At 35.1% G+C, this 18,852-nt stretch overlaps 2 protein-coding genes across 5 annotated transcripts; one reads left to right on the top strand and one right to left on the bottom strand.

Annotated features, from left to right (window-relative positions):
• The first annotated feature begins 1,382 nt into the window (after positions 1–1,382).
• On the top strand, positions 1,383–9,026 carry sephs1 (selenophosphate synthetase 1). Of its 4 annotated transcripts, none has more exons than XM_051135214.1 (9): positions 1,383–1,479; positions 2,748–3,004; positions 4,101–4,204; positions 4,311–4,418; positions 5,688–5,842; positions 5,937–6,027; positions 6,108–6,207; positions 6,297–6,509; positions 8,015–9,026. In XM_051135214.1, exons 2-9 carry the CDS (start codon positions 2,812–2,814, stop codon positions 8,227–8,229), a joined length of 1,179 nt encoding a protein of 392 aa, XP_050991171.1. In that variant the 5' UTR covers positions 1,383–1,479; positions 2,748–2,811; the 3' UTR covers positions 8,230–9,026. The 4 variants fall into 4 exon arrangements, with proteins under 4 accessions (XP_050991171.1, XP_050991172.1, XP_050991174.1 ...); XM_051135215.1 differs by lacking the exon at positions 1,383–1,479 and adding an exon at positions 1,521–1,606; XM_051135217.1 differs by lacking the exon at positions 1,383–1,479 and adding an exon at positions 1,534–1,552.
• A 118-nt stretch (positions 9,027–9,144) lies between these two features.
• On the bottom strand, positions 9,145–18,788 carry cpt1b (carnitine palmitoyltransferase 1B (muscle)). The gene is given in 20 exon segments (XM_051135204.1): positions 9,145–9,479; positions 9,482–9,527; positions 11,459–11,551; positions 11,648–11,761; positions 12,114–12,266; positions 12,398–12,532; positions 12,624–12,788; positions 12,937–13,053; positions 13,148–13,253; positions 13,596–13,781; positions 14,050–14,245; positions 14,340–14,424; positions 14,520–14,627; positions 15,189–15,266; positions 15,379–15,516; positions 15,812–15,913; positions 15,995–16,166; positions 16,868–17,007; positions 17,082–17,243; positions 18,451–18,788. Coding segments are annotated over 19 exon segments (2,370 nt in total). The 5' UTR covers positions 17,223–17,243; positions 18,451–18,788; the 3' UTR covers positions 9,145–9,384.
• Positions 18,789–18,852: the final 64 nt, after the last annotated feature.

Here is an 18,852-nt window from a genome sequence, read left to right as displayed (position 1 = left end):
AGCATATGCTGTTTTTTTCACCAGGGTTTGCCTCTAGAACGACTGCTGTCAGTCAACTCGTTTGTTAAATTATTGTGAATATGTAAAAAACCTACTTTCGCGAACTAGTCCTAGGTTTTCTGGTCAATCTGGATAAAAATACTGCAGTGCAATTCTCTGGACACTCAGTAATTATCAAAAAAAAATAATAATAAAATAAATAAATAAATAAATAAATGTTGGAATTTACTAAAGCTATAATGGTGTCGTTTAGACAAGGGGCGTGGCCAAATATACCCAAAGGCCTATAAATCTTAAACGAAAACTCAAAACTTCACAAAACCTGGTGAGCACGTGCGACAAGTGATTCTAAACAAGCATGCAAAGTTTTAGGGAGATCGGATCACATAACTGTCATAAACATTAAACATATTTCTATGGTAAATGACCTGGATTGGCAAAAATGCTTTTTTAATCATTGATTTAGGTGGTTACAGGCTTGCTAAATAATATATAATGTTTTTTTCCTTATGTGCATGCTTAATCCCTGGTAACTGCTGCTTGCAGCTATATTTCATTATTGTCTTTGAATCCTTCATCAAACTAGTGGTAATTCAATTTGTCATAAAATTAGTAGGTAAACAGAACCATTACAACAATATTTTTACATTTACAATTACTTTTCTACATTTAAATGAACATTTCTAACCTTAAACATATCAATGAATGAATGTTCCACGTTTCTATATTAAAACTATAAACCATTTTGCATTAACTAACAAACTTTACAAACTTTACACTTACAGTAAAGTGTCCATATTAAAAAAAAAAAAAAAAAAAAAAAATTAAATTTTTTTTTTTTTTTTTTTACCTCAGACTGATAAACACTTAGAAGACACGAAATACTTAAAGAACAGAAAAAGTTTAACACATTTTTAAGATTTTTCTTGCTTTTTGAGTTTGTATCTATATTGTTTAATATCTTTTATAAAACTGTGAAAAGGGGCTTAAAGTGAGTATATTTGCATGTAAATGAATTTACAAAAAAACTAAATAAAATATACACTAAAACATCAATATAATAACCAAAAATAACATGCCAACAAAGCAAGGAAAAAATAAGGCAAATCCTTATAAAACTAGCAAGACCACAGTAAGTTTAAAGGTACAAACTACTGTGGACATTTTTTGTTGCCACACTCAAATCGCCTTTAAAGGGGAGGTGGTGACGTCACGCGGGAAAGAAGGACCCCTCTAGAATTTCGACTTTTTAATTCAGATATCTCCTTAGAACTCTTTTTAACACGCGTTAGTGTTCGGAAGGGACATTTTATCACCTGCGCTGTTATTATAATCTGGTACGCATCATGAATACGCCGCTGTTCATCAAGAAAAAGGGTATTGAATTCAGTGGCAGTCTATTCAGGCACATTTTCCAGGCGCCCTTTCTGCGCGCGGTGCATTGCGGGAGCGTCGCGTCTCTTGTATCGAGCGAAACCGGTAAGCACAAACTGAACAGCACAATTAAAGGGGAAATGGGACACGAATATAACTGTGCCACAATGCATTACTTGTGAGGAGAGCTATCTTAATTATCCCAGTAGAAGACATAATCTGCGGAATTTGTGTAAAGTGCACTAAATAATTTTAATTTTATATTATTACTGTGTTGTGCACACTGCAATCATGGCGCGGGCGCTTTAAGGGTTAATTTTTTCCACCGCCGACATTTTTATAAACACTTCGGTCTGGTTGCTCCTTTTGTTAATTTCATTCATTTTACTTTATTAACGTTTTCTGTTTAGAATGCATAAGTTAGACCGTATGTTACATGCGATGAAATGTAAGCAAGCAGAGGGAGGCGTTGCTTCGGATCGGAGTGTGCAGCAGTTTTAGTGAATCTCGAGGGAATCGTTTGACATGATTCTTTTTAATGACTCGTTCGAACCTCATTGCAAGCGCTTGTTTATAAATACATTTTAAGTGATATTAATATATATATATTTTAAATCTTTGAATTCATAAATGCAGCTCATTAAAAATAACATCTTATTGTATTTTTAACCAAAAATGGATGAAACTCATTCGAGTATTAATTTTTTAAATTGTGTTCTGATGTTCTAATTGTCTTTACTGTATTAGCTTGTGTCTGAACCACCATTATACATGTAATATAACTTGTTTTGTGCAGATACCTTTTGGGAGTCGTTAAGTCGTTTTTCAACCGGCTCACTTAAGCGAGCTGTTCAAACGAACCGAATCACTAAGAAGAATCTGTCTTGGACAGAGAGTGCGGTTCGAACTATACAATTCCAAGAAGCCGAAACCCACATGTTTGCTCATAGAAATGAATTACATGAATGTTTTCAAGTAACACATTAATAACCATAGGAAATAAAGTTTGAATAAAGAGCAGAATGCGTTATATACGTATGTTTGAGTGTTTTGCTCTATATGTTGTAATGAGCAGGACAGTTAAAACTGAAACATGTTGCCATGTAAACAAAGGAGGCTGGACAGTGAATTCAACTCAGTAAGAGCTTTGAACAGAGCTGATGTATTTAAAGGGGAGGATCACCTCTGAGCATCAGTGCAAAATTTTTTGAACAAAACATGCATTGTTTTGATTTATGTTTGGGGTGAAACAATATTTATGCTGTATTTATTATTATTATTATGACTTGTTTCATGTTGTTTGCATGGTTACATATAGTCATTTTATGTCTCTTTACACACTTTAATGTTTTAATGTTTAATTTTTTCTTCAGATTGTCTTTACCATAGTGAAGGTGGTGTGTTGGCCGTCTTGTGTGCCAGTGATATTTTTTAAACATGTCGGTGCGGGAATCTTTTAACCCGGAGAGTTATGACCTCGACAAGAACTTCAGACTAACACGCTTCACAGAGCTCAAGGGAACGGGCTGCAAAGTCCCTCAAGATGTGCTCCAGAAACTACTAGAATCCCTGCAGGAAAACCATTATCAGGAGGATGAGCAGTTCCTCGGGGCTGTAATGCCCAGACTAGGTACATAACTACATACACACAGTTGGAAATGAAGGTTTTTAAGATTTTTTTTTTAAAGTTTTTAAACCTTCATTTAATTTGTGGAAAACTGACCTTGTATTTGCACAAACAAATTCTTCAGATTTATTCTTCAGGCATTTCGCTTTAAATGCAATAAGTATCAGCTGTATACAAAGTAAATATCACTTGGTTTGTGACCACTGAAAACTTTCAGCAATTTGACATGAAGCCACATTGAGATACCAATTTCTCTGGGACTTTAAAATGATGATTCCATTCGAAAAGTTTGTTATTAACAGAATATAAAATCATATTGAGATATCTTTAATACTGCTTGAGTTACAGGCATGCAAACTTTGGAAAAATAATATATATGGCAGTGAAACAGGTATGAGCTATGCAATTGTTTTGATAGAAGAACACAAGATATATTTCTAGTTTCAACATTATATGTTCTTCAGACATTCCTCTTTGAAAGAAAAAAGTATCAGCTGAATGCTTTTTACATTTGGTTTTTGACCACTGAAAATGTGTGCAATTTAACCATTTACTCCTGGAGCGATATTGTGGTTCCAGTATCGGTGGATTGTAAACAGATAGAGACTTAAAAATAAAGATACCAAACAATAAGTTTAGGAAAAGGCAAAATCTAAAAGGGCCGTTAGAGATCTTTTATACTTCTTGACCTTCAGACCTGCAAACTTTGGAGAAAAAAAAATTGAAGTGCCTTTACCCAGTTTTGAACGGCCACCATTGGCATATAATGCAACAAAGATTGCCAAAGTCAACCCGATTTTATTAATAGATTTGACCAATCTCTGTGTAAAAATAATATAATGATGCTGATATCATTCAAAAGTAATTTATACCCCACTTGTAATTTGGCTCTGAATCTCAGGTGACATTTTTGATAGTGGATTAGTAGTAAATACACATTCATGACTTGTAAAATTTTGGATTTCATCGCTATACATGTTTATAACTGTCTTCAGAAAAAATCTTGACAAATTTGAGCTTGGGAAAATTTCTGAAATTTGGTTGATTGACATGGAATGACCTTAAAATGGTTTAAAATAACAGTGTTTATTTAAAACAGGCATTGGTATGGACACCTGTGTAATTCCGCTGAGACATGGAGGCTTGTCACTTGTGCAGACCACAGATTATATCTACCCCATAGTGGACGACCCATATATGATGGTAAATACTCGCTTTAGAATGCTATCGAAGATCAAATCCATCATAAACTGAAAATTTGTCACAACCTGATGATTTTATTTTCTCTTTGCATTCTCTTGGTTTCTAGGGGAGAATTGCTTGTGCCAATGTGCTGAGTGACCTGTACGCCATGGGGGTGACGGAGTGCGATAACATGCTGATGCTTCTTGGTGTCAGCAACAAACTCACAGAGAAGGTGAGACAGAGGAAACAGCCTTTAGTGCTAATTAAATGCAAAGTTCACCTTAAAACTAAAAGCAGTCTTCATTTCACCTGTGAGTAAATGAGTTTTTGGGTGAAGTATATGCATTTTATGTTAGTAGTCTGCTGTTATAAAGATCTCACTGATCTACATTATACACTATCAGAATTTCATCTTACTTTTTGGCCATATAAATATCAGAAACTGCACCAAATTGCATATTTCTGTTCACTTTAGGCCTCTGAATAAAACTGAGTTTGTTTTCCTCAAGTACACTACCAGTCAAAAGTTTTTGAACAGTAAGATTTTTAATGTTTTTGTTTTTTAATGTTTAAGAAGTCTCTTCTGCTCAGCAAGCCTGATCCAAAATACAGCAAAAGCAGTAATATTGTGAAATATTTTGAATAACTGCTTTCTATTTGAATATATTATTTTAAAATGTAATTTTGTTCCTGTGATGCAAAGTTGAATTTTCAGCATCATTACTCCAGTCTTCAGTGGCACATGATTTTTCAGAAATCATTCTAATATGCTGTTTTTTGTTGTACAATTTTTTTTCAGGATTCTTTGATCAGCGTTTATCTGAAATAAAAAGCTTTTGTAACATTATACACTATACCACTCAAAAGCGTGGAGTCAGTATAATTAAAAAAAATTTTTTTTTGAAAGAAATTCTAGAAATCAATGTTTTTATTTAGCAAGGATAATAAAGACATTTATATTATTAGAAAGGATTTAAGATAAATGCTGTTCATCTGAACTTTCTATTATTCAAAGAAACCTGAATAAAATCTACTCAGCTGCTTTCAACATAATAATACATGTTTCTTGAACAGCAGATAAGAATATTACAATGATTTCTGAGGGATCATGTGACTGGAGTAATGATGCTAAAAATTCAGCTTTGAAATTACAGGAATAAATTGCATTTTAAAATGCATTCAAATAGAAAACAGTTATTTTACATTTTAAAAATATTTCAAATTTTTACTGTTTTTGCTGTATGTTGGATCAAATAAATGCAGGCTTAGTGAGCAGAAGAGACTTCTTTAAAAAACATTAAAAATCTTTTGACTGGAGGCGTATGAGCTCTATATTCTCACTGTATTAAACTATATGAGCAATAAAAGCCTGGTATATCAAATATGTTTAGTTTGCATGTCTCTTTTTCTATTATACTAATATTTCAAATGTTTAGTTAAAAAAAAGTGTTGATATAGGCATCCAAAACGAAATCACATTACTTTTGTGTGTGTTTTATAGGAGCGTGATAAGGTCATGCCTCTGATCATCCAGGGGTTTAAGGATGCATCCGAGGAGGCGGGAACCTCTGTTACAGGAGGTCAGACTGTTGTCAATCCTTGGATAGTGCTGGGAGGCGTGGCTACAACTGTGTGCCAACCTAATGAGTTCATTATGTAAGTCATTTTATGTACTTGTGCAAGTTGTTTCCACATGCTCAACCAGTATGTCTGTCCAATAATGTAATTTTGTGCATGTGTGTGTTTATAGGCCAGATAATGCAGTACCAGGGGACGTGCTGGTTCTTACCAAGCCTCTAGGAACACAAGTGGCGGTCGCAGTGCACCAGTGGCTGGATATTGTGAGTGTTTCAGACATTTGTTGTATCATATTTCATCTTGGACAGAGTCTAACTGCTTGCCATCTTTGTTTTGGTCTCAGCCAGAGAAATGGAATAAGATAAAGTTGGTGGTCACTCAGGAGGATGTTGAACTGGCTTATCAGGAGGCCATGCTGAACATGGCTCGACTCAACAGAACAGGTCAGTATGTAATGCACGTGTGTGCGGCTCAGAAATAACAGGTTCCAGTAAACGTTTGACCTTTTCTTTATCTGTGTCTCTCCGTCCAGCGGCCGGGCTGATGCACACCTTCAATGCACACGCAGCGACTGACATCACAGGGTTTGGGATCCTGGGTCACGCTCAGAATCTGGCCCGGCAGCAGCGTACAGAGGTGTCCTTCGTTATTCACAACTTGCCCGTTCTCGCCAAGATGGCCGCCGTCAGCAAAGCTTGTGGGAACATGTTTGGCCTTATGCACGGCACCTGCCCAGAGACTTCAGGTATAAGATCAGACTTGTGATACACCTTTGTTAAAAATGCTATTTATTTTATGAATTTCATACACCATAATGAAAACTGTATGGAATGGAAGCCCGTTCCGCCACTAAATAAAACATGAAAAAAGGTAATTGTGACTTTTTATTTCACAATTCTGACTTTTTTTTTTTTTTTTTTTTTTTTTTTTGCAATTGCGATTTACATTTCGTAGTTCTGACTTTTTTCTCAAAATTGTGTGATACAAACTCACAATTGTGAGTTATAAAGTCGCAATTCTGACAAATAATTGCGAGATATAAACTCAGAATTCTGACTTTTTCAGTTTATATCTCATATATACAATTTTAAGAAAAAAAGAATTGTGAAACAAAAAGTCACAATAACCGTTTATTTATTTATTTTTTTATTCATTGGCAGAAATGGGCGTCCATAATGTGAAATAATAAATAAATAAAACCAAAATAAATATAATTTATATTCTAGTGTAATAAAAACATTATGCATTTTATGTATGAAAAACAAAAATGGTAAACAATTAAAAAAAAATTAAACCAATCAAAAAAATGAATGTAGAAAAATAAAATGTTCTTTAAAATGGGTTTTATTTTAAATGAATTTTCCATGTTTTTATATTTTATACGTGATAAAAAACTGTATAATGAAATAATAAATAAAAAATACTAAACTATAATTCTAATTGAATAAAACATATGCTTTTTATATGAGAAAAACTGAAATAAAAAAAGTAATCAATTATTTATTTTTTTAAATTAATGTGATTACAAGAAAATGCTTTTTAAAAATGTTTTTTAAAATATTTTCTTCATTTTGCATTTTATACATGCTCAACTGTATAAGGAAATAATAATAAATGAAAAATAATCAAATAATATTTATTTAAAATACATTTTCATTACATTTTATACATGATGAAAACTGTATAATGAAATAATAATAAATGAAAAATAATAAACTATAATTTAATTTCTAATTGAATAAAAAAACTTTTAATAGCATTTAATATATAAACAAAAAACAATGATAATAATAAAAATAGGTCTGCAAGATTTTTTTTTGATAGAAGTTTTTTATGCTTCAACAAGGTTGCATGTATTTAATCAAAGTAAAAACTGCAATATTTTGAAATACTATTGGAAATTAACATAATATTTTCTATTTGAATATATTTTAAAATATAATATATTTCTTTGATGCAAAGCTGAATTTGCAGCATCATTACTTCAGTCTTCAGTGTCACATGATCCTTCAATCATTCTGCTGCTATAGAAACATTTTTTATTATTATGGAGTTGAAAACAGTTTTTCTGCTTAATTTTTTTTTTTTTTTTTTTTTTTTTTTTTATTTATATATATTTTTTTAATTCTTTAATGAAAAGATCTGTTTATTTGAAAAAAATTTCATGCTATGGCTGCTAGGGAAAAATGTTTTCAGTGTGAAAACATTTGGATATGAATCTTACATGTTTCTTTTGCTGTCTTTCTATAGGAGGTTTGCTGATCTGTCTCCCACGTGAGCAAGCAGCCCGTTTTTGTGCCGAGATCAAATCTCCCAAGTATGGCGAGGGTCACCAGGCGTGGATCATCGGCATCGTGGAGAAAGGCAACCGTACGGCGCGCATCATCGACAAACCCCGCATCATTGAAGTCGCACCGCAAGTGGCCACACAGAACGTCAACACCACCCCGGGAGCCACGTCTTAAACCTGACCCCGTGACCCCTGAGCGGCCAGATCGGCTGGAGTACTCTAGCCTCACCTGAAGATATATCAGCGTAATGATATATAAAACATCTGCCCACCTTGGCCTTCAGGCAGATTCCTCAACATGGACACGGTTATAAAGCAGAAGAACATTTAACAAAGAAAATTCAATTGCCTTTTTATGTCTATAGTTTTCTGTTACATTAACCGAACATGCACCTGATTGTGAGGCAGCTTCCAAGTAGAACGAATAATTAATAGTATAATTCTGATCTGATACTGTTGATTACTTCCAGATTTCTTCTGCTCACACATCACCTGCGGATTCATACTTAGCCATGGTGTGTTTTAGCCTTTCCTCTTAGTATGCACAACCCATGCGGTAGTTCACGTCGTAATCTTTGCCTCGAACAATAGTTAATGAAGCTGCAGTGACGAGGAAGAGTCGGGAAAGGATTGCTTTTTTACTTTTGTATTACGTCGGATAAAATAACCCTCCCTCGCTGTTCGGTGGAAACGTTGGACTGAAGGAATCCAAGGTAATACCTCTCTAATAAATCAAGTCCTCGTATTTTGGGAAACGCTGTTTCTCAAAGAATGTGCTAAACGTTGGAGATGCAGTTTATATTGTGTGATATTCACTGTTTCACATGAACATCATTAGTTCTGTTCTGTGGTAGAGCTGTTTTTATATTCTGTACAAAGGTCATACTTTCTCGCTCTGTCATATTTGCTAATCATTATATATATATGCCTTGAAAACCAGTCCAATAAATCTCAGTTCTTTTTTTTTTTTTTTTAAGTCCTGGAAAATGTGTATGATTGTTTGTGATGTATAAGATCCACATTTTTGTGTACAGTTTTTCAGTTTAATTAAGTGCAGAGTAAATTCAACATTTTAGAATTAAATATGCACAAATTAAATATTTACATTCATTTGCCAAAGACTACATTCTAAAATATTTACAATTACATACAGTCATTCTTTTTACACATGCTTTTCCCCAGCATAAATCCCTTTTGCTCTAAAATATCTAAGTGCACTGATTCACTAAGCATGTTTTTGCTATAAATATCTAAAATATATTTACAGGTATTTCTAATACTAACATAAACTACTGGTTCGTATTTGTAGTGTTTATTCAGATTATTATTGTTAAACTGGTGCTTTCAGTTTGGGCCAGCTTTGAGGTTGAAGCTTTCTGTTTTTAGGAGTCACATCTTCTTCTCTTTCAGGTTGAATAGAGCTCTTATGTCCAGCATGGCTTGTCTGATGTTTTGCCCAAAGCGGAACGAGTCCTGAAGACAGAAAGGAAAAGACAGTCTAAGACAGAGGTCTCAAACTCAATTCCTGGAGGGCCGCAGCTCTGCAGAGTTTGGCTCCAACCAGCTCCAACTCACACCTGATTGGAGTTTCTAGTAATCCTGAAGACCTTGATTAGCTGGATCAGGTGTGTTTGATTAGGGCTGGACCGAAAATGTGCAGAGCTGTGGCCCTCCAGGAATTGAGTTTGAGACCACTGGTCTAAGAAAAGGAACAGATTCAAAAGTGTAATATAGTGATACTAAATCAGTACGATTTAAAATAATGATTTTAAGTGATTAACATTTAATCCAGAATTTTCTTTAACATTTTTTGTTGTTTCACAGAAGTCATGAGTCTAGAAAGATCTGAGGTTGAATAAATAAATACGGTATTTTCCTTTTTGTATAAACTTTTGGATAAACTTGATCATTGTATTTTTTTCCTCATTTGGTCAGCATCTGAATTTACGGTTATATTATATTACGGTTACATTAAAAAGGATGGTTTGGACCAAGAACTATACGTTTTTTCATAAAACTAAATTCCTTAAAGGATTAATTCACTTGCACAATGGAAATTTCCTAATAATTTACTCACCCCGATGTCATCCAAGGTGTTTCATGTCTTTTTCTTCAGTCGAAAAGAAATTAAGGTTTTTGAGGAGGATTTTTCTCCATATAGTGAACGTCAGTGGTCCAAACTGCAGTTTCAGTGCAGCTTCAAAGGGCCCTGCATGATCCCAGCCGAGGAATAATGATCTTATGTAGCAAAATGATCAGTCATTTTTTAAGAAGAATATTAATTTATATACTTTTTAACCACAAATGCTCATCTTGCACTTGCTCAACCTCACGCATTACATATGCATGCACATGTGATGTGGGAGGAAGTACCAACCCAGTGTTTACAAACGTGCAAAGAAAGTCAAACGCCCTTTACAAGATGAGGTAAAACAACGAAGTTGGAGGAGAAAATGAGATGGAATTTTTTGCCCTACCCTACCTTTTTGAACCGAAGTACACAGTTACTAAAACTAACCACGCATGACTTTTCCAACGTGTTTACATAATGCATGAAGATGCGCATGCGCATCTTAGAGCAATGTGAGCATTTGTGATTAAAAAGTATATCATTTTTTTAAAGACCCTTATTCCTCGGCTGGAATTGTTTAGAACCATTTGAAGCTGCATTAAAACTGCAATTTGGAAGTTAAACCACTGGCTCCCAGTGATGTCCACTATATGGAGGAAAATCCTGGAATGTTTTCCTCAAAAAACATAATTTCTTTGCGAGTGAAGAAGAAAAGACATGAACATCTTGGGACATTGGGGTGAGTAAATTAACAGATTTTTTTAAATTCTGGAAGAGAACTAATCCTTTAAATGACCAAATAATAAATGCTCAATTGATGAATCAAATAAACTGTAATTGAATTCCCTCATTTGATGAAGCATTAACCATAACAAAAAAAAATGACAAATCGTGTTGATATTTAGCTTTCTTTATCAGTCTAACCATAATAATAAAAATTAAAAAATTAATAAACATTAAATAAGAAATTAAAAATATATATACTGTTTTCAAAAAATGAGATTTTAAAAATTCTCAAATGATAAATCAAATGTTTGAACCGAATTGCCTTTTTTACCATCTGATGAACGATAAAATAGGTGGCAGCCAATTAAAATCTTCCTATTGTAAAGCGCGCGTGGAAATTAGATTTACGAAACGTAAATGAAAAGCGCGCGTTATTTAAACAGTTTATGTAGCGTCCGTTAGTGGACGCTAATATAGTTATTGTTCTTGGTGAGAACATAACAAGGGTCAATATCTGAACAACGTATGTCCTTAGTTTATTTGTAAGTATTTATTGTATTGACAAAGTGGCTCTTAAGAAAAATGCCAACGCTTAAAATTATTTTACCGTCTCAGGGCTGGAGAACTTGCTGGAAATGTGGAATGTAATGAGATTCTCGCCGACAATGATGTAAGAAACACCATAACCGTCATCAGCAACCTGCATATAAAGAGTTTTAAGTTAAAAATGATCAAATATCAGGTTTATTATTTATTAAACTCGTTGCAATAACACGAGGGGCCTGCGAAAACTCACAGGCCCAAAGCCGCCTCCAGCTCCCACATATCTGGGAAACTTCTGCATGTCGATGAGATTGAGCTGCTGCTGAGGGGTCTGACTGGTGGAGAGACGCCAGGGCTCTGACAAAACCTGTCAAAAGAAGATGTCCTTGAGACTTAAGCAAAACTGAACAGGTATGTCATACATACCACCTTATTTTTCCCTTGAATTTTATGGGTCTGGCTTCCGGTCTCATCCACGTCCAGCTATTTTTAGCTATACAAAACAGCTCGTTCTGCTGCTTGATACTGCAAATTGGTGTGTCTTACCATATTGTTTTAATGTATTAAACAGGCTTGTAATACAAAGTTTTACCATTTGCTGCATGTTGTTATTATTCTCGTTATTTCCTACAGTGGCTAATGAACCGGAAGTCTCGCCCATATGCTTATTTCTGCGTTAAAGAATAGGGTGGATACTCAGTAAACAGACTTTTACACACCTGTTTGAGGAAGGGTGAGTCAATGTTCATTACTTTGGACACAATGTAGAGGCAAAAGAGATGCCGGTCGATCCCAGCTCCTGTCATGGCCAGGCGGTACATGTTTTGATGTTTATCCGCAGCTTTCTTAAAGAGCAATAACCTTTGCTCATTCTGGTAAACAAGAAAAAAAGCAGACAGGTCAATATAAGCTTGAAAAAAGGTTAAAATTAGTACAGATTTTCAAAGCTTATACTCAAATAGTGCTGACCCCTGTGTTGGGTCTGTAAATGTATTGCTCTCACCGTGGTGTTTTCGTCCTCCATTGCTCTTACAAATGCCGTGGACTCAGAGGTGCACGAGCGTACGGTTTCCGTCCGGCCCTCGCGGAACATGCGCGTCATAGATGATTCGTAAGTCAGACAGAATTCACCCTTGTCCTGCTCCGACAAACTTCATTAAATGGTTTGTTCACAATATACAGACACATTTTTTGCAGAGGGATTTTATGTAAATATGTGTGGCTTGTACCCTGTAATGAGCTAGTTGCAGTGCCAGCTGGATAAATGCATCGGGACTTGTTCTGCATTTCTTTATCAGGCCCTTCCCAAACTCATTAAACAAGCAGCCGTGGAAATCCACATCGTCGGCAATTCCCTTTGCAATCATGTAGGAACCTTCAGTAATCTCCTGGCACTGAGAGAGACAAGGAACTTTAATCAGTTGTCGATGTAGAAATGATTTTAGAGTTGTCAGGATGTACATAAAACACCTAATTAGAATTTTTTTTACAATTTTATATAAACCCATGTCAGATAACTAAGATGTATGGGTTAGTTCATACTGCTTTTGGGATGTCCCACTGTAGTCTGGTAGGGGGTGCCAGGCTTTTGTTGACATCTCCTTTGCAATGTCCCTCCGCCGTATATCCAAGGTGAAAACAGTCTGTTGCTAAAACATACTAAATAAAAAGTTAAAATAGATGTTATTTCTTACAGCCCAACAGTGTGATTTAAAAACAAATGTATTTAGAGTTATTATTATTGGTTGTTTACCTCCCACATTTGTCCGATGATAGGGGAGTCAGCCCATGAATGCTCAGTGTTGACGCCAATTTTACCATTCTTGTAGACTATCAAAGTGAAGGATTTATCAAACCACCTGACAGGTGAGAGAAAATGTTTCAGTGTGTAGATGTGCAACTGGTTATGGTCACCAAAAAGAATGATCTGCTAATGAGACTTTAAATAAATCCAAAACTATGAAAAAAATATTATTTGAAATAAAGCTAAAATGAAAAAATAGATGAAAAATCTAGTACTAAACTGCTAAAATTCCTAAATATAAATATTAAAAATTGCAAATAAATAAATAAATAAAGCACATAAGAAAATCAATAAAACATTATTAAAAACTGAAAACAAAAATAAAAGCTAATTCAATTATATTCTAGAAAATTAATAAATAATGTATAAATAATACCGAAATACCACTGGTTCCTACCTGTCATAGCACTTTCCATGCAGTAATGATTTGGCGTAGAGGTCTAGGGACCGTATGTTCTCTGGATCGTATCCATGTGCTTCATCGTCCAGGGTCAGAAAAAATGCAGCTGTTTCAATGGTCTCCAGAGACGCCCGGTTGACACCCTCACTGAAGTACTTCAAACGGGCCCTGGCCCAGGGAACCCTGGATGTGTGTCAAAGGGGAAGATTACATTCAGCATTTATTCACCCTTGTCCGTTCCAAACATGTATTACTTTCTTTTGTGCAACACAAGCAAGACGGTTTTTGAAAACCGTTTCAGTATCCATTGACTTCCATTGTATTTTTTGTCCATACAGTGGAAGTCAATGGCAACTAAAATGGTTTGGTTTCCAACATTCTTTCTTCTTGTGGGTTCCACGAAAGAAAGTCATATTGTTCAAACAGTCATAGGTCTACAGGTTGTCTTTACCTGTTTCCAGCAGTCAGTGCAGGAAGCTTGATCTCTCCAGGTTGAGATTCAGACTTGTCATCCAGGATACGTTGAAACTGCAGCTCAAGCTCTGAGGGCCAAAGGTGGCGACCACCATAGTACAGCCACACCTTAAAGAAACGGCCCTGATGGTACACAACCAAATGCTTCCTGTCCTTTAGATGCTGCACGAAATCTGAGCATGAACAAATCAGTGTGTGGTTTGAAATACGCATCCATGAACCTGTAGGCCTTTCGTCAAATAGTAAATCAGTGAAAAATGTCATTACCAGTCTCAATGCCAGGTATACGGGTGGTGTTGAACATTCTCTCATATTGAAAAGAGCACATTGGGACAATCCCAAGAGCTCTCAGCTGAGAAAAGAGAACAGACAGCATGATGGGAAACTGACCTCTATTTAAATTTTGCATGGTAATTCAATGTTGTGAATGAAAAAACTATTTGATACCGGGGTAAGTTCTCCTCGCTCCAGTTTACGCCGATACTGCAGCATGGCATGAACTACGTTTGCTGCTCGTGCAGCCTGTCTGTGTGTGGGGATCACATAGAGCAAATCCTAACAGATGAAAAGAAAGTAATGGAAAAAGCTTTAATAAATAAGGCTATTTGAAAAAAATGTAGCTGTGAATTATGGGGGTCAACTGCTGTTTTCCAGAGTTAGTCAGCTGGTGGCACTATTGGACCTGTTTTAATTTTAGTTCATATTCAGTTGATTGATTGTTTATCTTGAAATTTTATTTTAAATACCTGTTTAAGTCACTGTTTATTGTTCTGTGACCTTTCAGGTTTTTAACTTTAAAATGAATTCAGAAATCAAAAGTGGACTTTTGTGGCTTTTATTTCATTTTATGCTAGTTTACTGCTTAAAACTAACAAAATGAACTTTCAGCAAACATAAATAATTCAAAATCTACAGATTTTTTATCTTCAGAGAAGAGAATTTAACCTAAAATGATTGATTTAAATAAACGATGACTATTTAAAAATAAACTCCCTGTTTCAATAGTAAGCATGTCAACACAGGAAAAAACTGCATTCCAAGCCATTTTATGGGGAACCTACTCAGTGCTTGATAGGTCTGATAGGTTAAAGACTAATTGCCTAAGAGTCTGCTCACCATTGTGTAAAAGTTGCTGTTGACCATGATGGGGTCCCGTCCTCTCAAGTAGATATACTCCTCCCACCAGTCACTCACCTGTTAGTAAAAACAATGACATACCTGTTAGTTTGCCAGCAATTATAAAAGGTTTTCTACTGATTTTTAGTCCACTCATGTAGAAGATTACAGAGTTACATAAGTCACTTACATAATTTGTGGCCCACCAGGATTTGAGTTTGAGGTGTTTTTGGAGTTTGGGTGCAGGGTCCTTTTTGAAGTCATTAGCAACAGTCTCCATCTGTTTATATTGTTCATCATCCAGAAGTGGTCGAACTGATTCAAGGTACTAAAACAATGAAGAAAAGAAATAATATAAAAGAAAACAGCTGAAGTAGAGTGCAGTGTAGTGCTCCAAATCCCAAAATAAAAAGAAAAAAAACCTTTTAATTGAATTTATGGTGCTTTTAATCCCACAGTGCAACGAAAAACAAAAACAACAACAACAACAACAACAAAAAATTAATTAAAATAAAAAATTAAAATAAAAAAATAACATAAATTCTTATCTTTAGATTAATGGGTATAACGTGACCAGCACTCCTGATAAAATTATATATTCATAACTGCTGATGATATTTTACCCTGCTGATTGTGTCATCTATGCTTGGTACCGGCAGATGGGGCAGAGATGCCTGAAAGCTGTACAGCAATGGCCGCCGACCTGACAACAGCTTCACGAGACTCTAAAACAGACAGAATAATTCATAAAACTAGCCACTTTTTAAACTGCACTATACATACATTTTATTTCATGGGAGACGCACCAGCCAGACTTTAGTAGAGAAGCTCATTTTGCCATGTGACTCAAAGATCCAGCCGTGATAGGACAGGAGAGCTTTCAGTATATACCGCAGCAGAAAGATGAATGATAACCACAGGCCTGTGGCAAACAGGATGGCACTCAACACCGTTTGAGTCTGAACGGTCATAAACTCACTACATGGAAAAAAATATTATTTTAAATATTATTAAAAAGTTATATATGTGACCCTGGACCACAAAACCAGTCATAAGGGTCAGGTTTTTGAAACTAAGATTTATACATCATTTGAAAGCTGAATAATAATAATTAAGCTGTTCCATTGATGTATGGTTTGTTAGGATAGGACAATATTTGGCTGAGATACAACAATTTGAAAATCTGGAATCTGAGTGTGCAAAAAATCTAAATATTGATAAAATCACCTTTAATGTTGTCCAAATAAAGTTCTTAGCAATGCATGTTACTAATCAAAAATTACGTTTTGATATATTTACACTAGGAAATTTACTAAATATCTTCATGGAACATGATCTTTACTTAATGTGCTAATGATTTTTGGCATAAAAGAAAAATCTGTAATTTTGAACCCCATGTACTGTTGGCTATTGCTACAAATATACCTGTGCTACTTAAGACTGGTTTTGTGGTCCGGGGTCACATTAAAATTAAAATTAAAATTTATTTTTAAAAAAGTTATTAAAAAAATACAAATATGCATGCAATCTGCACAATGCCGTCATGATTAAAACACAAAGACTATTTGTTTCAAAGCTGTTTTAATCATGTATAACTCTGGATTTGATTTATGGATCTGTGCATATATATAACCATCATGGTCATACCAGAAGTTTCCATGAATGTTTTAGAAAGTTACCTCACAGGAAGAGATGTCTTGATCCTGTCAATCATGCCCATGGAGGGGTCGATCCTGGCATACATGGTGCTCATTATCGCAATAACTACAATTAACCAGCTGGAGGGACTGGCGGGGTACACACCTGTGAGAACACCGTTCTGCTCAAAATAAAATAAAATATTTTCATTAGATAGATAAATAGATAGATAGATAGATAGATTGATTGATTCACCTTGAAGCGGATGGCACGTTTCTTCCATGATGTTACTCCAGATAGGTAGATGTGTTTGAGAACCTCGCGGCTCAGCTGTAGGTCAATGCCATCAGGTGTGACCGTGAACTGAAATGCCACCGCCTGATGAGCCTCTGCCATTGTACAGGCTTAAAGCACAGCCTGAGGATTTAGATAATAAAGTAATAAAGTATATTTTGCAAACACTGAGTTTATGCCATGTTTACATGCCATTTCAGCTCAGTTGGTGTAGGCTAGTGGAAAGATCTGGGGTAGTAAGTGAAAGGTTATGCTAGGGATAACCGATGGATTATCACCATTGTGCTATTTGAGACACTTAACCTCAGGTTGAATGTTTCTGTGATCAATGTATTTTAAGTCTGTGTACATACAAGCATCAGCTAAATTAATATTAAGTAAAAAAGTCTTGAATTGCTTAAAATCCAGAGAATGTATGTTCTTATTGAAGGCTTGAGGTTGAAACCTGGCACACCTAAATCTGGAAATATCTTATGAAGTTTATGAACTGGAGATTTATTAAGATCAATCAGCACTGTGCCATTTCACCTCAAACTGCTTCAGGGAGAGTATGCTTTACTGAGTTTCCTATAAGATTATAAGATTTCCCAGGTTATAACATTCTGATAAATGACAAAAAATGCATTTATTAGAAACTTATATATGGGACCTACAAAGCACATGTTTCGCTTTAAAGTCACAGAGTTCAGTTATGCAGTGATGCTGTCAAGCTTATGTTTCTTTTTCCATGTCATATGACTGCAGCCAGAGGAAGTGGGGCAAAGTTGAACAGTCAGAAATAACGTAGTAGGACATCTGGGAGGGCTGGGCTCTTGTGTGATGAAGTTTTAGTGACACTGGCCAAAACACACGTGACATCTGACGCATGACTGCGTATATGAGGACATTTCTTTTAAATAGAATATGCACATTGTATGCTAAAAATACACTTTTTATATTCAATTTGACATAGACATCGCTATATTTGTGAATGGTACATTTTGTTGATCATATAATAGCAGTAATATTGAAACTGGAACAATATGTCAATTTCAAACACCAGTATGTGTTGAAATAAAAATGACAATGAAAAGCATATTTAAAAATTGTACTTTAGTAAAACTTTAACAGTGCTTAAATATTTACTACAAAGAAAGTATTTGTGATCACCAAAATAATCATTCATACTTGGAAGCACTTAGATGAAAAATGCAATAAAGCTGTACAATTTTACAGAGACAGCCAGACAGGCTACACAAACTCAGTTTAGCTTAATCCTGAAAGATTATCAAACAGAATGATTCACTGTCTCAAAAGGATTTTGATAAGAAATATAATGAATTTACATTACCTGCAATGCAACAGTAAAACACTTCAAGATGAAACTTGATGGATAAAAAGATTCAATTTTCTTTCAGCAGGGCTGGAATGTCCTAAGCAGACTGTTCTTCACTCTTGTGCCCTTCAGTCGACTCTTCATGCACTCTGTAGCTCAGTGACTAGTTATCTCCTCTTCTACTCAAACTTTCTCTTCTCCCTCCCTCTCTGTTTTCCTTTATTCTGCGAGTTGCCTGTTTTCTGTGAGTGTTTGCTTTCTTCTTGTACGCTTTAAACTACCTGTTGCATAGTGGCCCTCATAAATGCTGGCTCTCGTTCTGTGTATGTGAAACTGGATACTCTCAGGGCAGAGTTAAACTGGTGGCAATACAGTCGGAACACACTGTATGATCAAACGCAGGCCCAAATCTTAACA

Source organism: Labeo rohita, chromosome 18 (genome assembly GCF_022985175.1).
Source record: "Labeo rohita strain BAU-BD-2019 chromosome 18, IGBB_LRoh.1.0, whole genome shotgun sequence".
NCBI classification, from domain to species: domain Eukaryota; kingdom Metazoa; phylum Chordata; class Actinopteri; order Cypriniformes; family Cyprinidae; genus Labeo; species Labeo rohita.
The sequence above is the reverse complement of the archived record's forward strand: the minus strand, read 5'-3'. Positions and strand labels throughout refer to the sequence as shown.